Source organism: Aspergillus ibericus (assembly GCF_003184845.1).
Source record: "Aspergillus ibericus CBS 121593 unplaced genomic scaffold BO80scaffold_2, whole genome shotgun sequence".
In the NCBI taxonomy this organism is placed as follows: Eukaryota; Fungi; Ascomycota; class Eurotiomycetes; order Eurotiales; family Aspergillaceae; genus Aspergillus; species Aspergillus ibericus.
In genome coordinates this window covers 689,861-706,696 of record NW_020292100.1, presented here as the reverse complement: position 1 = coordinate 706,696, position 16,836 = coordinate 689,861, and the positions used below count along the sequence as shown (strand labels likewise).

The 16,836-nt window shown below is 53.6% G+C and overlaps 3 protein-coding genes across 3 annotated transcripts; 2 read left to right on the top strand and 1 right to left on the bottom strand.

The window, feature by feature from the left end:
* The first annotated feature begins 778 nt into the window (after positions 1-778).
* On the top strand, positions 779-1,287 carry BO80DRAFT_80069 (uncharacterized protein). Its single transcript, XM_025724807.1, has one exon. The coding sequence runs from the start codon at positions 927-929 to the stop codon at positions 1,188-1,190; it is 264 nt and encodes an 87-aa protein (XP_025580077.1). The 5' UTR covers positions 779-926; the 3' UTR covers positions 1,191-1,287.
* A 6,859-nt stretch (positions 1,288-8,146) lies between these two features.
* Positions 8,147-11,930, top strand: BO80DRAFT_79997 (guanine nucleotide exchange factor). Its single transcript, XM_025724806.1, has 2 exons — positions 8,147-8,796; positions 8,852-11,930. Exons 1-2 carry the CDS (start codon positions 8,290-8,292, stop codon positions 11,819-11,821), a joined length of 3,477 nt encoding a protein of 1,158 aa, XP_025580076.1. The 5' UTR covers positions 8,147-8,289; the 3' UTR covers positions 11,822-11,930.
* Positions 11,931-12,426: 496 nt separating this feature from the next.
* Positions 12,427-15,735, bottom strand: BO80DRAFT_79972 (putative DNA mismatch repair protein (Mlh3)). The gene is made up of 2 exons (XM_025724805.1): positions 15,274-15,735; positions 12,427-15,225 (listed from the first exon to the last, which is right to left on the bottom strand). The coding sequence occupies exons 1-2, from the start codon at positions 15,518-15,520 to the stop codon at positions 12,638-12,640; spliced, it is 2,835 nt and encodes a 944-aa protein (XP_025580075.1). The 5' UTR covers positions 15,521-15,735; the 3' UTR covers positions 12,427-12,637.
* Positions 15,736-16,836: the final 1,101 nt, after the last annotated feature.

Here is a 16,836-nt window from a genome sequence, read left to right as displayed (position 1 = left end):
CTATTGCCGAAAGAAAACTACCCGATGTGACAATGCAGTCAAGTCACACCGCACGTGAAGGGGAGAATGTGCGTGGCGGCCCGATCATTGGTTGCTCGTGCAAATTCTATCCCACGAGTGAGCCTGCATGGTTGAATTAGCGTGCATGGACGAGGCGGCTTACCCCAGTTGGGAAGTGAGCGAGGCTTTTTGACTAGCTAGGCTTCTGATATTGTTTGCCCGCATGCGCCTCCTGCAGTAGCTTCTCTTCTAGCCGGGTTTTAGTATGAAAATTCCTCCTGGAGACCCCCAATGGCGTCGCCTCGCTGGTTTGGGTAAGACGGACCCGACAGAAGGCACCGACCTACTCACATACCGACAGATGGCTACCCTCCGTCGGTATTTCTTTGCGGCTATCAATGATCGGCCTGACATTTGTCCCGACCCCTGATTCCGAGGGGCTCAGCTGGCGTGGTTGTGGCGGCAGGGGAATATTCTGCACGCGCTGTCTAGATCCAGCGATATGACGTTGGCACTTTTTTCGTGGCGTGAGATTGCTTGCCAGATGAATATCATGATGATTGCGTGACAAACATTTCCCTCGAGCAGGGCGGCACTAACCCCTAGGCATTGCGGAGAAGTCACGAGCATCGGGTGCCCCGAGGGCGGCTATGGCTCGTGCTTGACTTCCCGAGCTCCCGGAGACCAATTCCTGTAGATAGCACCTGTCACGGACGACCCAGTGAGGACGGGGAACGGAGTATACCATCCTCAACGCCAACTGCGCACAGATGTCGATGGGGTGTGAAGGCTAGCTAGTGCGACCAGCACTGGCCAGAGCAAACTGGCAGTTGCCAATCAGGTAGGCCATCACGAAAATGGATCGCACGCTGATCCTTCGGTGAAATCGCCTATCCAGGCAACCCAGCGTCTCCATCAGCTATAGGATGCATCTGCAGGATCCAGCTTCACTCCGTGCCGTAGTCCGGACGCCACGGCAGAAGAAAATAGATAGCTACCTACTAGTCGGTTCCAAGTTATATGCAGGTCCTGCAGAATTTAATCGCGCGCGAGCGGGAATGCATAAGGTGGTTCCGTGGGCTAAAGCAATATGGAGTACTTTCATGCTCACAGGTGTGATACTCATGGTGCTGTTTCTTGATTCTTCACTGGCTGTGTGCTCATGCAGAAACGAGGCATCGAGGACCTGAGTGGAGAGACACACGAGGCGATGGCTGGATATATCTATCGCTAATGCGCGCCTCGCTCTGAGGGGTATAATTGGCGATGAGGATCCACCTGGTCCACCGTGAGTTGTCAATGACTCGACAAAACCTCCTAGCGTCGACGAAGCCCGGATTTGATCTATCTACCAGGCTTGCTTGTGGGAACGGGAAGGGTCTTCATGATGCAAAAGATCGACGATGGCGATCTCAAACAGGTATTGGAGCATCGGCTGTCATGTACGTTGAGCAAGGATGCAGTCGTCATCGACTCGGAGCACGAGGGGCTGCATTGCGTCGAAGGTCATGACATGCGCCTGCTCGAAACCTCGAACAATCACGCAGGCTGACTCCGACAAATCGGAAGGTGTTCTATAGTTCTCGACTCGGAGAGACCGACCGAGTTAATGTTTGTCACGGCGGGCTTCACGGGCTTCAGCCTTCACGGGCTTCCGAAGTCAGAGACCGAATGCTCCGCAGACGGGGTTGCCGGCTGGCCTTGCTTTTAATAATAGCGACCGCAAAACCGAACGGGTTGTGGAGCGACGGGGCGGTGGACCGTGAGGATTGAGGAATCCATTACTGTGAGAGCGTGCAGGTGGCCAAGTGAAACCAGTAGCCGGAGCAAGTTGGTTGCGAATACGAAGTAGAATGAGTCGAGTAGAGACTGGAGGAGAGCTCAGGGAAGGAAAATGAAGATAGAAGATATGCTCTCGTCCCAGAAAGTATATCGGGGAAGCACCTGATCAGAGATCGGACACGTGCCGGTTCCTGAGATCTCAGGCTGTCAGGCACCGCAATCAAGCACGCGGCGCCCCTCAGGCATCCAAGGACCGACGCAAAGTCTCAAAGTTGAAAGGAGGCCCCCTCGTGGTCTCGACCCATGGAACGGTGCAACTCACCCTGATGCCCCTGATGGACTCATGGGCTGACAGTGGTGCCTGCTGGGTTCCGGTCTCTGGTCCCTTTAATCCCCTAGTTTTTTCTGATCCTATGACCTACGATCCTATGGTCCTACACTCCTACATTCTGGTCGCGACCAAGGACTCCTTTCCAATTCGTACCCGACGCGACGCGGTCGATCTGCGCCGGACACGGAAGACCTTCTCCTATCCTCTTCCTTCCGCCAGAACAGGGGTAGTTCGAGTCAAGCCCAGTCGTGCCGTCCCGCGTTGCTGCGGTTCCTATGTGGGGGGGAAGCTGTCGCGGTGTTGATTGAGGGACTCCGTTCTGTGCCCGAGCATCCCGTCTCGAGAACAGACGATGGATCATGTCTGATGTCGTGCCTGATGGTGGGACCTGTGGACAACTGGACATGCCATCGAGCCCGAGGTAATTTCGGACCCATCCTGTTCCGTCTTAGCGGGGGAACCAGAGGAGATCCGCCGGTTGTCCTAGTCAGTCCTAGGCTCCTACCAGTCTATCACCCCTCCTGAGTCGACTTTTGGGTTCTCGAGGCCGGGCTCCAGAAATGGATCGATGGGATCCGATCATCTTGATCGGCAATCGACCTGCTCAGGTTGCTAGGAGTGATGATCGAGCAAGGGACCGGGATACTGCGACGTGAAGGCTTGCAAGTTGCAGTTGCACGTTAGCAGCACTGACCCCCTCTAAGAATTAGTCCCGCATACAGCAACAGGCACGTGCTATTTCTAGGCCCGGCGGATGAACAAGCCTTGCCGACCTGGTCTGTCAAAGTGACAGGATCTCTTTGTTCGAGTGGGTTATCTCTGGAGGAGGATTTCTGGGCAACGCCGTGCCTCCAGCTAGTAGGCCGTGAGCCTAACCCATCCCGGAAACCCAGTCGGGCCTGGACTCTGGCTTGCCGCAGTAAAGTCAACGGTCGGGTGTCAGCAGTCAGCAGTCAGCAATATCGACTACGGCTCCAGTGTGGGACGACACTGGCGTCTGGCTTATATAGTGTGATTATCATTTCTTTGTCCGCCGGAGTACGCGGAAATCACCGTTTGCGACCTGTCATTCCGTCGATCCTTATGGACTGGGGGGGGAGCAGTCAACTGCCGTCCACTGACCCGTCCTCCATCCCGTCTCGTCGTCTCAGGTTGTCTTTGTTCTCGTCCGGCGTGAACTTTATCAGCACGGGACATCAAAACTAGGCCGTGGATTCAGAACTTACTCAATCGGGCATTACGTGCTGCATCATTAAAGCTACTCTTAAGAATGCGTCTTCCGCATGTACTATGAGCCGACAGATTGATCGTGACGATCAGACCCAAGAACCAAGGCGATGGATTCATGAGCACGAATGGTGTGGGGGGTACTGTCCTCATTGCTTCTTCCCGTTATCAACTATTATCAGGATATCACTCCAGGTCCCTCTCCCGCGCGCGGGGGCGACACTGGACGGAAGTCCGGAGTATGGAGTTCGAGACGTCGCCATAACGGTATCAAGAATGCCAACCCAACAAGCCAACATTGATGTGCGTGCATAATTGAGGATTGGTACATGAATGAGTAACCATAACATACTGAGGTGCAATGCAACGATCCGTCTAATCAGCTAACTCACAGGTGATTGAGTTCGAGACTCCATGCTGGAGGCAGTGGTCCTCCATTAGGCCAAGGTTCATCTACCTGCGGGCGTATGTGCCGTATGTAGATAATGCATACTCCGTCATGCGTCCTGTTATGTGCCTTAAGGTTAATGATCATCAATCTCTAGCAAAGTCTAGTACCATGTGTAATCCATTTGTCAGCTGTTATATATAGCTCGGGATCAGTGGATGGGCGGGGATAGGGCTGTGCGATTGCCCTTGCGTCGTAGATAATCCATTGTCGCAAAGACTCTTCACGACCACTGACGTAGGTGTTAGCCACCGGAGGAGAATCGCCGCCTTATCGCACCCATGTACGGATACTCTGTAGATACTAGAAAGTCGTCCTGGTAGTACATTTTGCTCCGTAGTTATCTGCACCATGGACAGGGTCATCATGCAGGTACGGGGCATAAGATACTAGTATTATTGGGTGAGACAGGTGACCCCAGAAGAGTGTGCGACCGAAAATGAGACTGGACCCTGCCTTGATGTGAAGCCATCGGCAATTGGATGCTATCCGATCATGATCCTCCAACCATGGAACGCAGCTCCAGATGGAGCTAGGTATAACTTCAGAGATCCTCACTTAGGAAATGCTCGACTTGGCCCCGTCTCTTGTGATCCATCAAGGGAAGCTAAGAATTGAGCCCGGCGCTCTCCCCCGGCTGTCTCTCTGACGGCCGGGTAGCAACCAGCAGCACCGCCGGCCTCCAGTTGGTCCGGCACTCGCCAGCCGGTGGGTCGGGATGCGTCCTTCCTTCAAGTGTGTCTGGCTGCCGTTTCCCCGTGACAGTCGACAGGTCAAATCCCTCCCATTGGTCCCTCCGCCGTGCTTTTTCCTTCTCGCCGGGCCCTGATTGACGCGGATTTTCGGCCATCGGTTTCTATTTCGAGGCCGTTACTTTCTCGGCCAATGGTGTCCCGTACTACCGCCAGCCAGAATGGAATATGGAGTCACAGGAATAACCTGATTTTTAGATTGCCACTGCCACTGGTTTGTTTGAATCGCCTCGTCGGATCCCGGGGAGGCAAAACATCCATCGCAAACAACGAATCCTTTAGCAGCCGACTTCCGAAAGAAGATATTGTACGGACGGCTACGGAGTGCTGCGTACAGAGAGATGACTTGAACCCTATGGCCAAAAGTACCCGCCAACCGGGGATGGCTAAGCAAAAAAAAAAGAAAAGTAACGCGGTGATGGTTGGCCTCGAGAAAGTTCTCTCGAGTCCCAGTGGGATGGTTACTGCCTTGTCGATCTCGATTCTCCAACCGAGGGAGTCCCATTTTTTCGACTTTAGACTTTGTACTTTGACTTTGGACTACCCATTCTCTCCATGGCCTTTCCACTGTTTATCGATTCCGTTACCAAATCCTATTTTCCTTTTGCTACCAGGATGCCTACGCTAATCTTGAGACTTTAGAAGACATCCATCCATCTCAGCTTCAAACTTGGAGTTGCTCAAGGACCGCGTATACAAACATGAGGGGAAAAGGCGTGGCTTTTGCCACCCAGTCCGGCTTAGCGGGCTTGGCCGGAAGGCGGAAAGAAAGAACAAACAAAGCACCCTCCCTATACTCCGTAGTCTTATTATTATTATTATTATTATTATTATTATTATTATTTTAATTCATTCCAGGCTAGAAATCCTGGCCTTAAACTCAAACCCCTGTTTGTGCATGCAGGTCTTTGCACACCTTCCCCCCCATCTCCCCATCTGACATACTATGTACGACGGAGTACTCTCGGTGGGACATCACAGACCAGGTTAGTGTCACCGCGCAACACAAAGAAAAGGATATGAGTAGCTAATTAAATTCCCCATAGATTAAAGAATCTCATTTGCGGATGAAGGATTAGTAGTGGTCCAAAGGAATGATGGGGGGTTTTATTTTTGTGTTTTTCTCTTCGAATTAGCTCGCGCGTTATTAATTTGGAGAGGGGGGGCCCTGTCAAACTGTCCTCCCCTAGTCCAGAGGGAGGTAAGTGTGGGTTGTCGCAACTTTCAAAAGTACCGGATAGAGAGACTGTGAGCCGTTTTTAATCTGCTGGAGGCTGGTGCACTCACTCACTACTAGATACTATCTACTACGGAATACTGCTGACTGACTGACTAACTGACTGACTGCCTATACACCCGGGCGTCCGCACTACTTGGTATCTAGTGTCACTAGCTAGTAGGTAGTAGCAGTCCGGTGGATGGATAGAATAGTACTCCGTACTATGTATGGAGAGGGTTGCAATGTATTCCGAACCCGACCGTCGCAAATCACGACTCACGATGAACCACTGGAGAAATACCACTATGGTACAATCATATCAGAAGCTCGCTATCGAGGACAAGCGGACTCGATAAAAATAAAAATAAATAAAAGTATTACTACATACGTCGCATGATGGATAGCCCAGATGGGATGTGCCGCCCATACGCACACACACGCACCCTGGAACTGCGCGTTGTGTGATGGCAGATCATAACCGTTTAGGCAGGACTAAAAGGTTAGCTGCGTTGGGCGGCTTTCGGTTGGGTCCCTCCCTCGGAAAATGCAGAATTGGGGGGAGGAGAGGGGAGAGGGGGAGGGAGGGAAAACAAAATAACTGGTCAGGGAAAGGAAGAAAAAATGGCAGAAATCATAAGGATTGGAAGATGGGTACAAACAAGAACTACAGTACTAGTGGTGACCTAAAAAGAATAAAAGAAAATAAAACAAAATGGGAATAAAAATAAAAAGTCTGACAGAAAAACAAATCACAAAAAACAAACAAAATAAAAAAAAAAAAAGGCCAGACCCGACCCGACCGGGCTGAACAGGGGACTGACGGATGGAAACTGCAATGGGACTTTTGATGTCGTTTGTGAATTGCTTTTGCTGAGATGCGATGGGATGATGGATTTTCTGAAGCATGGGTATATTATTTTGACAGGCTGGACGAACTTATCATCGATCATCCATCTCTCCTCATTGTTATCACTTGTCCCAAAGGTTGCAAAGGGGGCTCTGATCGCCTGCTCCACCTCCCAATCGAGTCATATCCACCGGTTCTGTGGATAATCCATCCACTGATTCCCACTCCTCCAGGCAAGTCACCGCACCAACTTTACTACTAGTCCTGGAGAACTCCTCCTGTCTGTCCCCGTTAGTTGTAGTACCTGGTACTTCCTGGTTCCTGCTGATTGCTGGCCTGGATCTCATCACCTCCCCATCCGCCGACACACGGACATCCTACATACATACACGCTCGCTCTCCCTGACCTCCTCTCCTCCCGCTTCTCTTCCCTCTCCTTCCTTCCTGGAAGAAACTCAACCTTCCCCCTCCACTCGCTCACTTTCCACTACCCTCTTTCTCCATCCTGGTGGAGCTTCCGATCGTTCGCTCATTGCTGCTGGTGGCAATTGACTTGAACAACTTAGCATAGCATAGCATAGCATAGCATCGCATCACCTTCAGCGACCCGGTCTGCAGTTGCGCTCATTCCCGCCCTTCCGGTCCTGCTTGCTCCCTCGTCGTGTCTTGGATACTGTCGCGGCCCTTGCGTGTCTAGCTGCGACCAAGATTATCCCCTCCTCCCAGGCTTCCACAGCTCCCAGGAGATCCCAGCTCGTTCGGTCTGTCGTCATCGTCGCTGCAGTCCTGTCGATCGAATTCTTTTGGAGGAAAAGGTTACCATCACGGTCCGGTTTCTTTTTCCTACTGTCGCAGGTGTCCTGTGCCCTCGAAATCTAGTCCGGAGCCGAGTCGTGGTCCTTGCTTAGAGCCGACCCCGTCCTCCTTCGAGTCAGTCAGTCCCTTCGACGAGGCAGGTTTTCCTCATTGGAGTGCAGTGGCTGCTGTTTGCCACGCTCGGGTTTTGCTTTGCGGCTTGTTGACTCGCCGAACCGCCCTCGAACCTCCTCATCCCTCGTGCTCGACTGCTCCTCGTTTTGATCTGGCATCAGTGAACGTGTCTCGTGTCAGAAGATACGCCCCGTTACTACTCTCGACGAGCAATTACTATATACTTCGCTGCTGTACGGTACACACACGGTGCATCGCTCCCTTCGTTTTGGCCTACGTTCTCTAGGCCCGCGTTCAAGGTACGTTGGCAACCGGTTGTCCCTTCCCCGGCAATTCCTTCCATTCCCCTCCCTAGAATCGGGCATTCCCCGGGAGACATGCAGAACCATCCCCTCCAAAACATCCTCCCAACGCCCTTGCCAGCACTCTGGTAGAAAGCAGACCCTCAACGTCCCATGTCCGTACCAGCCTTAGCAGCGCCGCATGATTGACGACGAACACAGATATTGATTGCATTACAGCCACACACATCATCGTATCTCGACTAGCTCGATTATCTTCTTTGTCTATACAACTGATCGTCTTCGTGAAAGCTCTCTTACCCTTTGTCGTTGAACTCAAGTCACAGAATAGCGCGAGAATGTTCATTGCGTCTTCTCTCGCATAAGCCTTGGTCTCTGACCTTTGCGTCCGACTGGACCTATCAATTGGAAGGCTATCACAGTCAAATCGAATTCCTCACAGGAAGAAGATATGCAGGAACCAATGAAGCGACATATTGCGCCATTGAACATCGACAAAGGAAATCTCAACTTTCACACCGACCAATACTGTCTTTTTCAACACCATCTTGAGATGAGCCCTCCATTGACACCCTACGGTGCCAAAGACGACAGCATGGAGCACACCGAAGCGCCGAGGGCCGTCTTCCACAATTACCTCCGTGCATTCTATCCTTACCACCCATCCGGAAATGTTTCCCCGTCGACTGTCACCCTACCTCTGGATCAGGGCGACATCGTCCTGGTGCATTCCGTCCACACCAATGGCTGGGCCGACGGCACTCTGTTAGATACTGGGGCTCGGGGCTGGCTACCCACCAACTACTGCGAAGCTTACGACCAACAACCGATGCGTCCACTCCTGAAGGCGTTGACCGACTTTTGGGATATTATCAGAGGCGGCTGCGGATCCCCGTTGAATGATGCTGGCAATCAGGATCTTGTGCGAGGCTTGATTGCTGGCGTGCGCTATCTACTGGTAGGTGTCGAGTTTTCAAGCCAGTGGTCGAGCAGGAGAGCTGACATTGCCCCAGCAAAAATCCGAATGCCTCACCCGCGATTGCATTCTGGTGACTAGCCACGACGGTCTGCGCAGGAACCGCAAGGCGTTGCTGGCTGATCTCTCGTCTCTAGTCCGGACCACCAAGAAATTTCAGGATGTGGGCAGCAGCAGTGCCACGCAGGATGAGATGGATTACATGGTGGACGAAATGCTCCTGAAGGCCTTCCGCATTGTGACGCGAGGCGTTCGTTTTCTCGACGTGTGGAACGAGGAAGTTGGTCTGAGCAGGACGATCGCCGAACTAGAGCAGCAAGCAGCGCACCATCCCGGCCCACTTGCGTCGGCTGCTGAGACAGGCCCCATATCGGAAGCTGCCGCCTCCGAGGCCGACACGGAACGCAACGAGTCTAGACTCATGAACCGCAGCCGATTGGACATGAGTCGAGCATCCACTCGCGTCGACGACTCGCCACAGACCCGTCCGATGTCCGTGACCACCAAGCGAATCTCCATCTCCCACCGCGTCTCGACTTCGGGACCGGCCGCCACTGCCCGAAACCCCAACCTCGCCTCCGAGCGACTGAATGCTGCCTACGACGCATTCCTGGGGGTTCTGGGGTCCTTCATCGGGCTGCACCTGCAATCGCGCTCGTCAACGGAATTGGTGGTGACCACGGAACAAGCGGTGCGCTCCTGCCGCGCACTGCTGACCGTGGTCGAGGCCACCTGTGAGCATGACCCGCAAGGCAGTGGGCTCCTCGAGGGAGCTAGAGACACTATGTATGAGCGACTATCGGAGTTGGTCTATGCGGCCCGGGACGCCTTCCGACCGGCCCATTCTCCAGATGACGAGCTTGTGTTCTTGCCCGATGAAGGAAAGCGCCTGGTGGATGCCGCCACCGACTGCGTGCGCGCCGCCGGAAGCTGCCTGGCCAAAGCGCGGCTCATGCTGGAGGAGTGCGGTGATTTCGAGCTTGACGCAATGCCCCAGGAATTGGCCCCTGCGGCCAGCGCGGTAACTGACGTGAACAAAACCCCGCAACCCCAAAGGACCAGCAGCTTGCCTGGCTACCAGAGTCGACCCCAAGAGTCGTCCATGCGCTTGCCCCCCCCTCCTCTCCAGATTCCCAACTCCATCAACAACCGATACTCCCCTCCCACCCCTGGTCTGACGGACGACACGACTCCCTCCTCCTTCCAATCGCGTGGTGGAGCCAGCACGCCCGCCACCGATATGTCATCCTTCCCCTCTACCAATCTCCTCTCTTCCAGCCTCGATAAGCTCTCCTTTTCCTCCCATGATACCCAACCCATTGAAATTCCCCACCGAAACAGCGAGCCAAAGTCTGACGTGAGTGAGTCCTTTGGCCGCGGTGTGACGAGCAATGGAAGCAGCTTCACATTCACCAGCCGTCTCCGCGACTCCGAGATGAGTGGTGTGTCTCAAACATCCACCCGGGCCACCTCCCCGGACATTGGCAATCACTACCAGGTCCCCTCCCTCAAGGGAAGCATCAGTCACTCGACCTTGGCCGAGGAAAATGAAGAAACAGAAGCCGACATCTTGGAGAAGACCTACGCGCACGAGTTGATCTTCAAAGATGGCCAGGTCATGGGCGGCAGCTTGCGCGCACTGGTCGAAAAGCTGACTGCTCACCAATCCACCCCGGACGCTATGTTCGTGTCGACATTCTACCTCACCTTCCGTCTGTTTGCTTCCCCGCTGGAGTTCGCCGAGACCCTGGTGGATCGATTCAACTATATCGGGGACACTCCTCACACCGCAGGCCCTGTTCGTCTTCGCGTCTACAATGTGTTCAAAGGCTGGCTCGAATCCCACTGGCGCCATGACTGCGACAACTCTGCGCTCGAGTATATCGTGCAATTCGCCAACACGACGCTCATGGGTACCCTTCCGTCGGCAGGAAAGCGACTGGCTGAGCTTGCCGAAAAGGTGTCGAGGGTTCATGGCCCCGTCGTGCCCCGTTTGGTCTCTTCCATGGGAAAGACCAACACTGCAACTGCACAATATGTGCACCCAGACACTCCTCTGCCACCACCCATCCTCGGCAAGAAGGAAGTCAACCTTCTTAAGCAGTGGAAGAATGGCGAAGGCACCATTTCCATCCTGGATTTTGATCCGATGGAACTGGCCCGTCAGTTCACCATTAAGGAATCGCGAATCTTCTGCGCTATTCTGCCCGAAGAGCTCCTGGCGACGGAATGGATGAAGAAGTCGGGGTCATTGGCCGTGAACGTCAGGGCCATGGCCACTTTGTCCACGGACCTGACCCATCTGGTGGCTGATTCGATTCTCCAGCTGGAAGAGCCCAAGAAGCGTGCAGCTATCATCAAGCACTGGGTCAAGATTGCAAACAAGTGCCTGGAGCTCAGCAACTACGACTCACTGATGGCCATCATCTGCTCCTTGAACTCGTCCATGATCTCCCGCTTGAAGCGGACCTGGGAAGTGGTGTCGCAGAAAACCAAGACAACCCTCGAGTTCCTTCGGGGCATTGTGGATGTCTCACGCAACTACGCCGTCCTCCGGCAGCGGCTCCAGAACCGCGTCCCTCCTTGCCTGCCGTTTGTCGGGACGTATCTCACGGATCTTACGTTCGTGGACCACGGCAACCAGCCGCTCCGCAACTTGCCCACGGATGAGGGTGAGATGGCAGTCATCAACTTCGACAAGCACATGAAGACGGCTAAGATCATCAGCGAGCTGCAACGGTTCCAGATCCCGTACCGGCTGACGGAGGTGCCGGAACTGCAGGCGTGGATGCAGAACGAGCTGGTCCGTGTGCGATCGAGCGGCGAGAAGAGCCTGCAGACGTTCTATCGCCGGTCGCTGGTCCTGGAGCCCCGAGAAGCGCCCCAGGCACGCAACGTGCAGCCCGAGTCCAGCTCCTCGTCGATCTTGGAGAATGCCAAGGACAAGTTCGACTTCCTTGCCTGGACGCATCCTTCCAAGGCCAAGTCGGTCGCGACAAACGGTTGAACACTTCCGATCGCTCACTTTCACGGCAGCCCCTTAACGATTTACGACAGTCACTTCTATTCATGTTTCACGGACTTCACCCGATACCATTTTTATTCCATCCTCTTTTCTTCTCATGTTTCACACATTTCAGCTGTGTATACCTTTGTCTCTTCTTGGCTCTCATTGTTACATCCCTTAATTTCTATTACTCTGGGCGGCACTCGTGATCTTTATCCCTAGCAACGGTTTTGTTCCATTCGGGGTTTCAGGGAAACAAAAAGGAATGTGTGTACATGCATGCACCGGGGTGGCGGGGAAAACCAAAAGGGGTAAAACATATATATGGGTTTTATACAGGTCGGAAAGGGCCTCGCGGCTCGGGCTGGATGAGATGCATTGATGACTGATGGCATGAGTGCGTCTCTGCGTTTCACATTCTTTTCTTCTTTCTGTCACGAGGCCTGTGTTTCTACCTCACTTTCACTTTCATTCTTATCATCATCGTGTTATTGGTTGCTCTTCTGGATGGATGGGAGCATCACTGGGTGTGGGTTCAGTTTAGTTTAGCTTGGCTTGGTTAGGGATTCGGACTTGGATGGATGGATTGGATGGCACGGACTTGGATGGATATTTGGCTGGAGCCTGTACTATTTCTGTATATACCACATTGCAACATACGAGTCGTCTCTGACTAATGGATCACTCTGATCTTGATTGGATCTTGTCATATCTTTGCCTATCGTAAGCATGTAGCATGGTATACCTAACGCTTAGCATCTCATGGGCTGGATCTACTTCAAGGTAACTTGTGCATAACAAGCATGTACACATATCCTAATCAGCCTTCCCATCCTGCCAACGTTTGTACGCATCTACAAACCCCAGCCCCTCATACTCATCTCCATCCTCATCGGACGGAGTCTGATCCAACGCCGCACCCAGATCCAAAATAGGTACCATGGATGGGCGACCATGCGCGCACTGAAAGGGAAAGACGCAATCGGCGAGCCGTCGGACCAGACTCTGGCATTCGTCTCGATCCAGAACATCATTGAACATAATGGCGGTGCGACACGCACGAGAATTGAGTAGGTCGATGATCCCGCGAGGACAGCCGTCGAGGCGGTCTACCCAACTGCCTTTATCTAGATTTGTGTCTGCTCGGTCGCTCAACCCGGTTGGAAGGCCTGGTCGGCCGCGTCCGTTCTCTTCTTCGCGTCGCCAGATCTCTCCGCGGATGAGGTCCGTAACCAACTGGGGCTCGGCGCGGCAGCGCTCGGCGATAAGTGTGGGCAGAGTAGACACAAAAATGAAGATGTTGGCGTCTTTGGGTCCTTGTTCCAAGGTGTAGTCTACACCCCAAAACCTGAAAAATTCCCTATACCGTCCAAAAAGAGACGCCTCCGTGGCGGGTATCTCAAAAATGATGGGGTCCAATGGCATGGTCTGGATGCGACCGGGGCTATCGCTAGAAGCGAACAACTCTGCCAAAAGTCCCTCGACCCGACATCGCTCGTCGGCTGCGTGCTGGTCGATCAAGATGAGACTTGATGCCGGATCACCAAGGGAAGTACTGGATGAAGTTCGCATCTTGGTCAGGATGAATTTCTGATCCACCTGGGCGATGACTTCTGCGGTTTTCAGGTCCTGTTTGCGTAACTTGCCTCGAAACTTCGACACTCCGATGCTGTCCAGGCCGCATAGGTCACCCCGATGATCATGCGAACTAGATCCCGGGCGAATTGCCTCGTTACCAGCACTGGCTTCCATAGCATTGATAGGCTTCTCGGGGCGACCAAAAACCGGGTTTATCCAATTGTCCAAAAGAGTTTCAATCCATTTGTTCTCGGTCCTACGCAGAGGTGCGGACTTTGGTCGCTTGATGCCGTCGAGAGCCCGGTTTGGCGCTGCTCGGGAGCCAGCTGACCGGGGCCGCAGCGTCCAAGCCATTTCCACCGAAGGCCCGACGAGTATGGACTGACCAGTCCTTGAATTGATCAAGTGGCTTCTTCCCATGTAGGGATCGACCCAAGGCACCATGGTATCGACCTCTGGCACTTCTTGAGTACCAGTCGGTATTCCCTTATCCGTGCCTGGTTCCTGCTGTCCAGAGGGACCGGGCTCGATGGTAGAGCCCTCATCGCCACCATGTTCAGAAGGGAGCGCAGGCTCCTGGTCTGGACGGTCTTCAGCCAGCGCGGAAGACCTTTTTTCTGAACGGCGTGTCGAGTTGGATTCGAGGCCACGCAAAGGGAGACGCGTCCCTGCCGTGTCCCTCTTTGCACTTTTGATCCTGGTCCAGTCACCAAAATGGTGACTGATATTGGGCGGTCTTCGGAAAGAGGGAAGTTTGTGTTGATGGCGCAGAGCTTCTTCCGTGCAGGAAGCTGCGCTCTCCGGAGAGAGCGGCCTTTTAGCCCCCAGATTGCGCGGACTTGTAGTCGCCGATGGTATTCTGGGTGTGCCTCTCTTCCTTTTTCCAGCTCGAGGGCGCAAACCACGCTGCCTTAGGAACTCGTTGATCGTTGTTGAAAGCACATCTATGATGCGCTGAAGAGACTTTTCTGACTCAGGAAGGTCCTGCCCTTCACCGTCAATAGTCCACACATCACGGGTGTTTATACGTATATAGAACATAGGCCATTTGTTAACTGTTTTGGACATAGTTTTACTATGCATGCTTTGGCCAGCACCATCACCGGTTACAGCTCGGGCCGGAGAACCTCTGACAGTTCCAAAATCCGACAAAGCAAAAAGGCGGTTGACTTCAGTATAGATCAGGTTGGCGTTGTTCCTTGCGAATACCGGATCTGATCCTAGAGAGACAAACTGGACCTTCTTCGTGGGGCTAGGCGTTAGGGATACGGCTGCATGAATGGAAAAGTCAGCGACGCTGGCCGATACAATATCCCAGACGCTAGTACTCTGGGCCTCGATCAGTCCCGACTGAGCTAGGATGGAGCGAATGCGTGAGAGATCAAGTTCCCCGTCGCGTAGTTGCACACGGGTTTGAGGATAAATTGCGAGTCTTTTCACTCTATGAGGGTCGGAAACCACCAATTTCGCCATTTGGTCATTTGCAACCATAAATGACACGAGAAGGTGCCTGAGTTCCTCCCACTGCCGTTCCAATTCATCTGGTCTCTGGAGAGACAAAGCTCGGCTTTTGACACGCACAGGCATGTTCCCAAACAGGTCATTGACTGTGACACTGGTGCCATGGGCGCTGAACCTTAGCTCCTGGTATCCCGGAGCGGGCATCAACCGGGCAACGGGTGTCGAGTGGTGAAAAGTGAGGGTATTTGTGCTCGGATGGCGAACGTGATGCGAAGTAATTGTCAACAGAGAGAGGGCAGAGAGTGAGGCCAGAAACAGCCCCCTGCGACCATGTACGTCCTGACTTGAATGGTATTTGGAAGTATCTGCACGTTGATGAGCAGATGGGACTATTCAGTGACGGTCCAACATACGGTGCGCCTTTCCCAGTCCCCCATCGGGTACGAACTCGGCTGGTGGGATCCCATTCCCATCATCCTCGACTATACAGCCCCCACGAAGGAAGTCAACCGTAATGTAGATGATGCGAGCATCTGCATCCAAGGCATTCTTAACTAGTTCCACAATGACCCCGTTCAAGTGTGTGATGGCCGTGGAGGATTTGAGCTTTGCCACTACATCGGGGGGCAGAGGTTGGATTCGGGAGTCATTAGAAGACATGGCAAAGAAGGCGGTAGTTTGATCGGGCGTCTTCTAAAGGAACGCACCTCATATTGCCATGTGGTGCCGCTCCAGATTGATAGAGTTTGTTTTTTTGACATGCAAGCTCGTCAGAAAGCACGGGGCAGCCATCTGGAAGGTTGGGTGCACAGAGAGCAGGCGGAGAGAAGGCTCAAATTAATGAGAAAACCGAATATGCTGCTGCCATGTTGACGGTTGACAATGACAGGAAGAGGGAGAAGCCAAGCAGGGGAAGCCGCGGCGATGATGTCGCGGGTCACGTGGCGATAACCCGACAGCGATAACGACAGCCAAGAGGAGCGATAACAGTAGACATACGGAGTACTCCGTAGTGTATCTGTTTTCTGGTCATCATAGAGATACCGACCAGAGAGGGCCTTGTGCAGTTGCTCGAGCGCTTCTGACTACACTACAGTCAACCAGCGGAAGACTATTCACTACTGCAGTTGACATAGAAACCGTCCGGATTGACAGCGCATGCGCACGCGCACGAACCACGCCCCGGTAGGACTGAACTAACCTGCCATGGCTTGTCTATCACTCCATCTCCTTCACCCCGCCGTTGGCGCCCGGGTTATCGTTACGGAATACTACAACGTCTGTGCCCGAGGGAGATCCAACAAACCAAAACCCCTGGAAGTGAACCGTGCTTCAAGGTTGTTCCGGCCCTGGTCCAAGTCGAGTGCACGGAGTAGATGGTAATCGCAGGGGGCTGCCAATAGGGTGCTGCTCACGAGAAGAAAAAAGCATTGAACACGAGGGCATAGCGCGGGATGACATGCACCGGACTCAGTAGCGTCCGTCGGCGTGTCATGGATGGCTCAAGCCGATGGACTTAATTCGCCGGGCGCATCCCTGTCCTGGGGATCGAATCAGCGGCTAGCGAGATACGCGCCATGCATCGTTGCAGTGGAAGCCGGGATTGGGGCCAGATCGGCGCAGATTCGTCAGGCTGGCACGATCCAGGGCCACTGGCCGGGTCGAGAGGCGGGCGTGGAGGCCCGGGAGGAAAGTGAAGCAAGAGGCAGGCAGTACGGGGAAGGTTGGGGGGGAAGGCGGGGGGAAGCAGCCGGCCAGAGAGAAAGAAAGAATGATACTAGTTACTAGATAGTAATGACATGAAAGGGAACGCTTTGGGCCGACGGGCATCACGTGGCGGTGCTGAGGAACTCCTGGCTGGCCCGCCGCCTTCACCTCCGCTGCTTCTCCCCTTCTCCCGCCTCCGGCTCCTTCTCTCCGCGCTTCTTTTCTTCCTACGATCCCTACGATTTCGTTTGACACCCAACTGCTTGTCC

What these genes read in the sequence shown, in the direction of transcription:
- BO80DRAFT_80069 (XM_025724807.1), top strand. Translation starts at nt 927, where the DNA reads ATGCATCTGCAGGATCCAGCTTCACTCCGTGCCGTAGTCCGGACGCCA.
- BO80DRAFT_79972 (XM_025724805.1), bottom strand. Translation starts at nt 15,520, where the DNA reads ATGTCTTCTAATGACTCCCGAATCCAACCTCTGCCCCCCGATGTAGTG. An exon ending in GGGACTGGGAAAGGCGCACC is followed by an intron (nt 15,226 to 15,273) that starts GTATGTTGGACC and finishes ATCAACGTGCAG; the next exon opens with ATACTTCCAAATACCATTCA.
- BO80DRAFT_79997 (XM_025724806.1), top strand. Translation starts at nt 8,290, where the DNA reads ATGCAGGAACCAATGAAGCGACATATTGCGCCATTGAACATCGACAAA. An exon ending in CTGGCGTGCGCTATCTACTG is followed by an intron (nt 8,797 to 8,851) that starts GTAGGTGTCGAG and finishes ACATTGCCCCAG; the next exon opens with CAAAAATCCGAATGCCTCAC.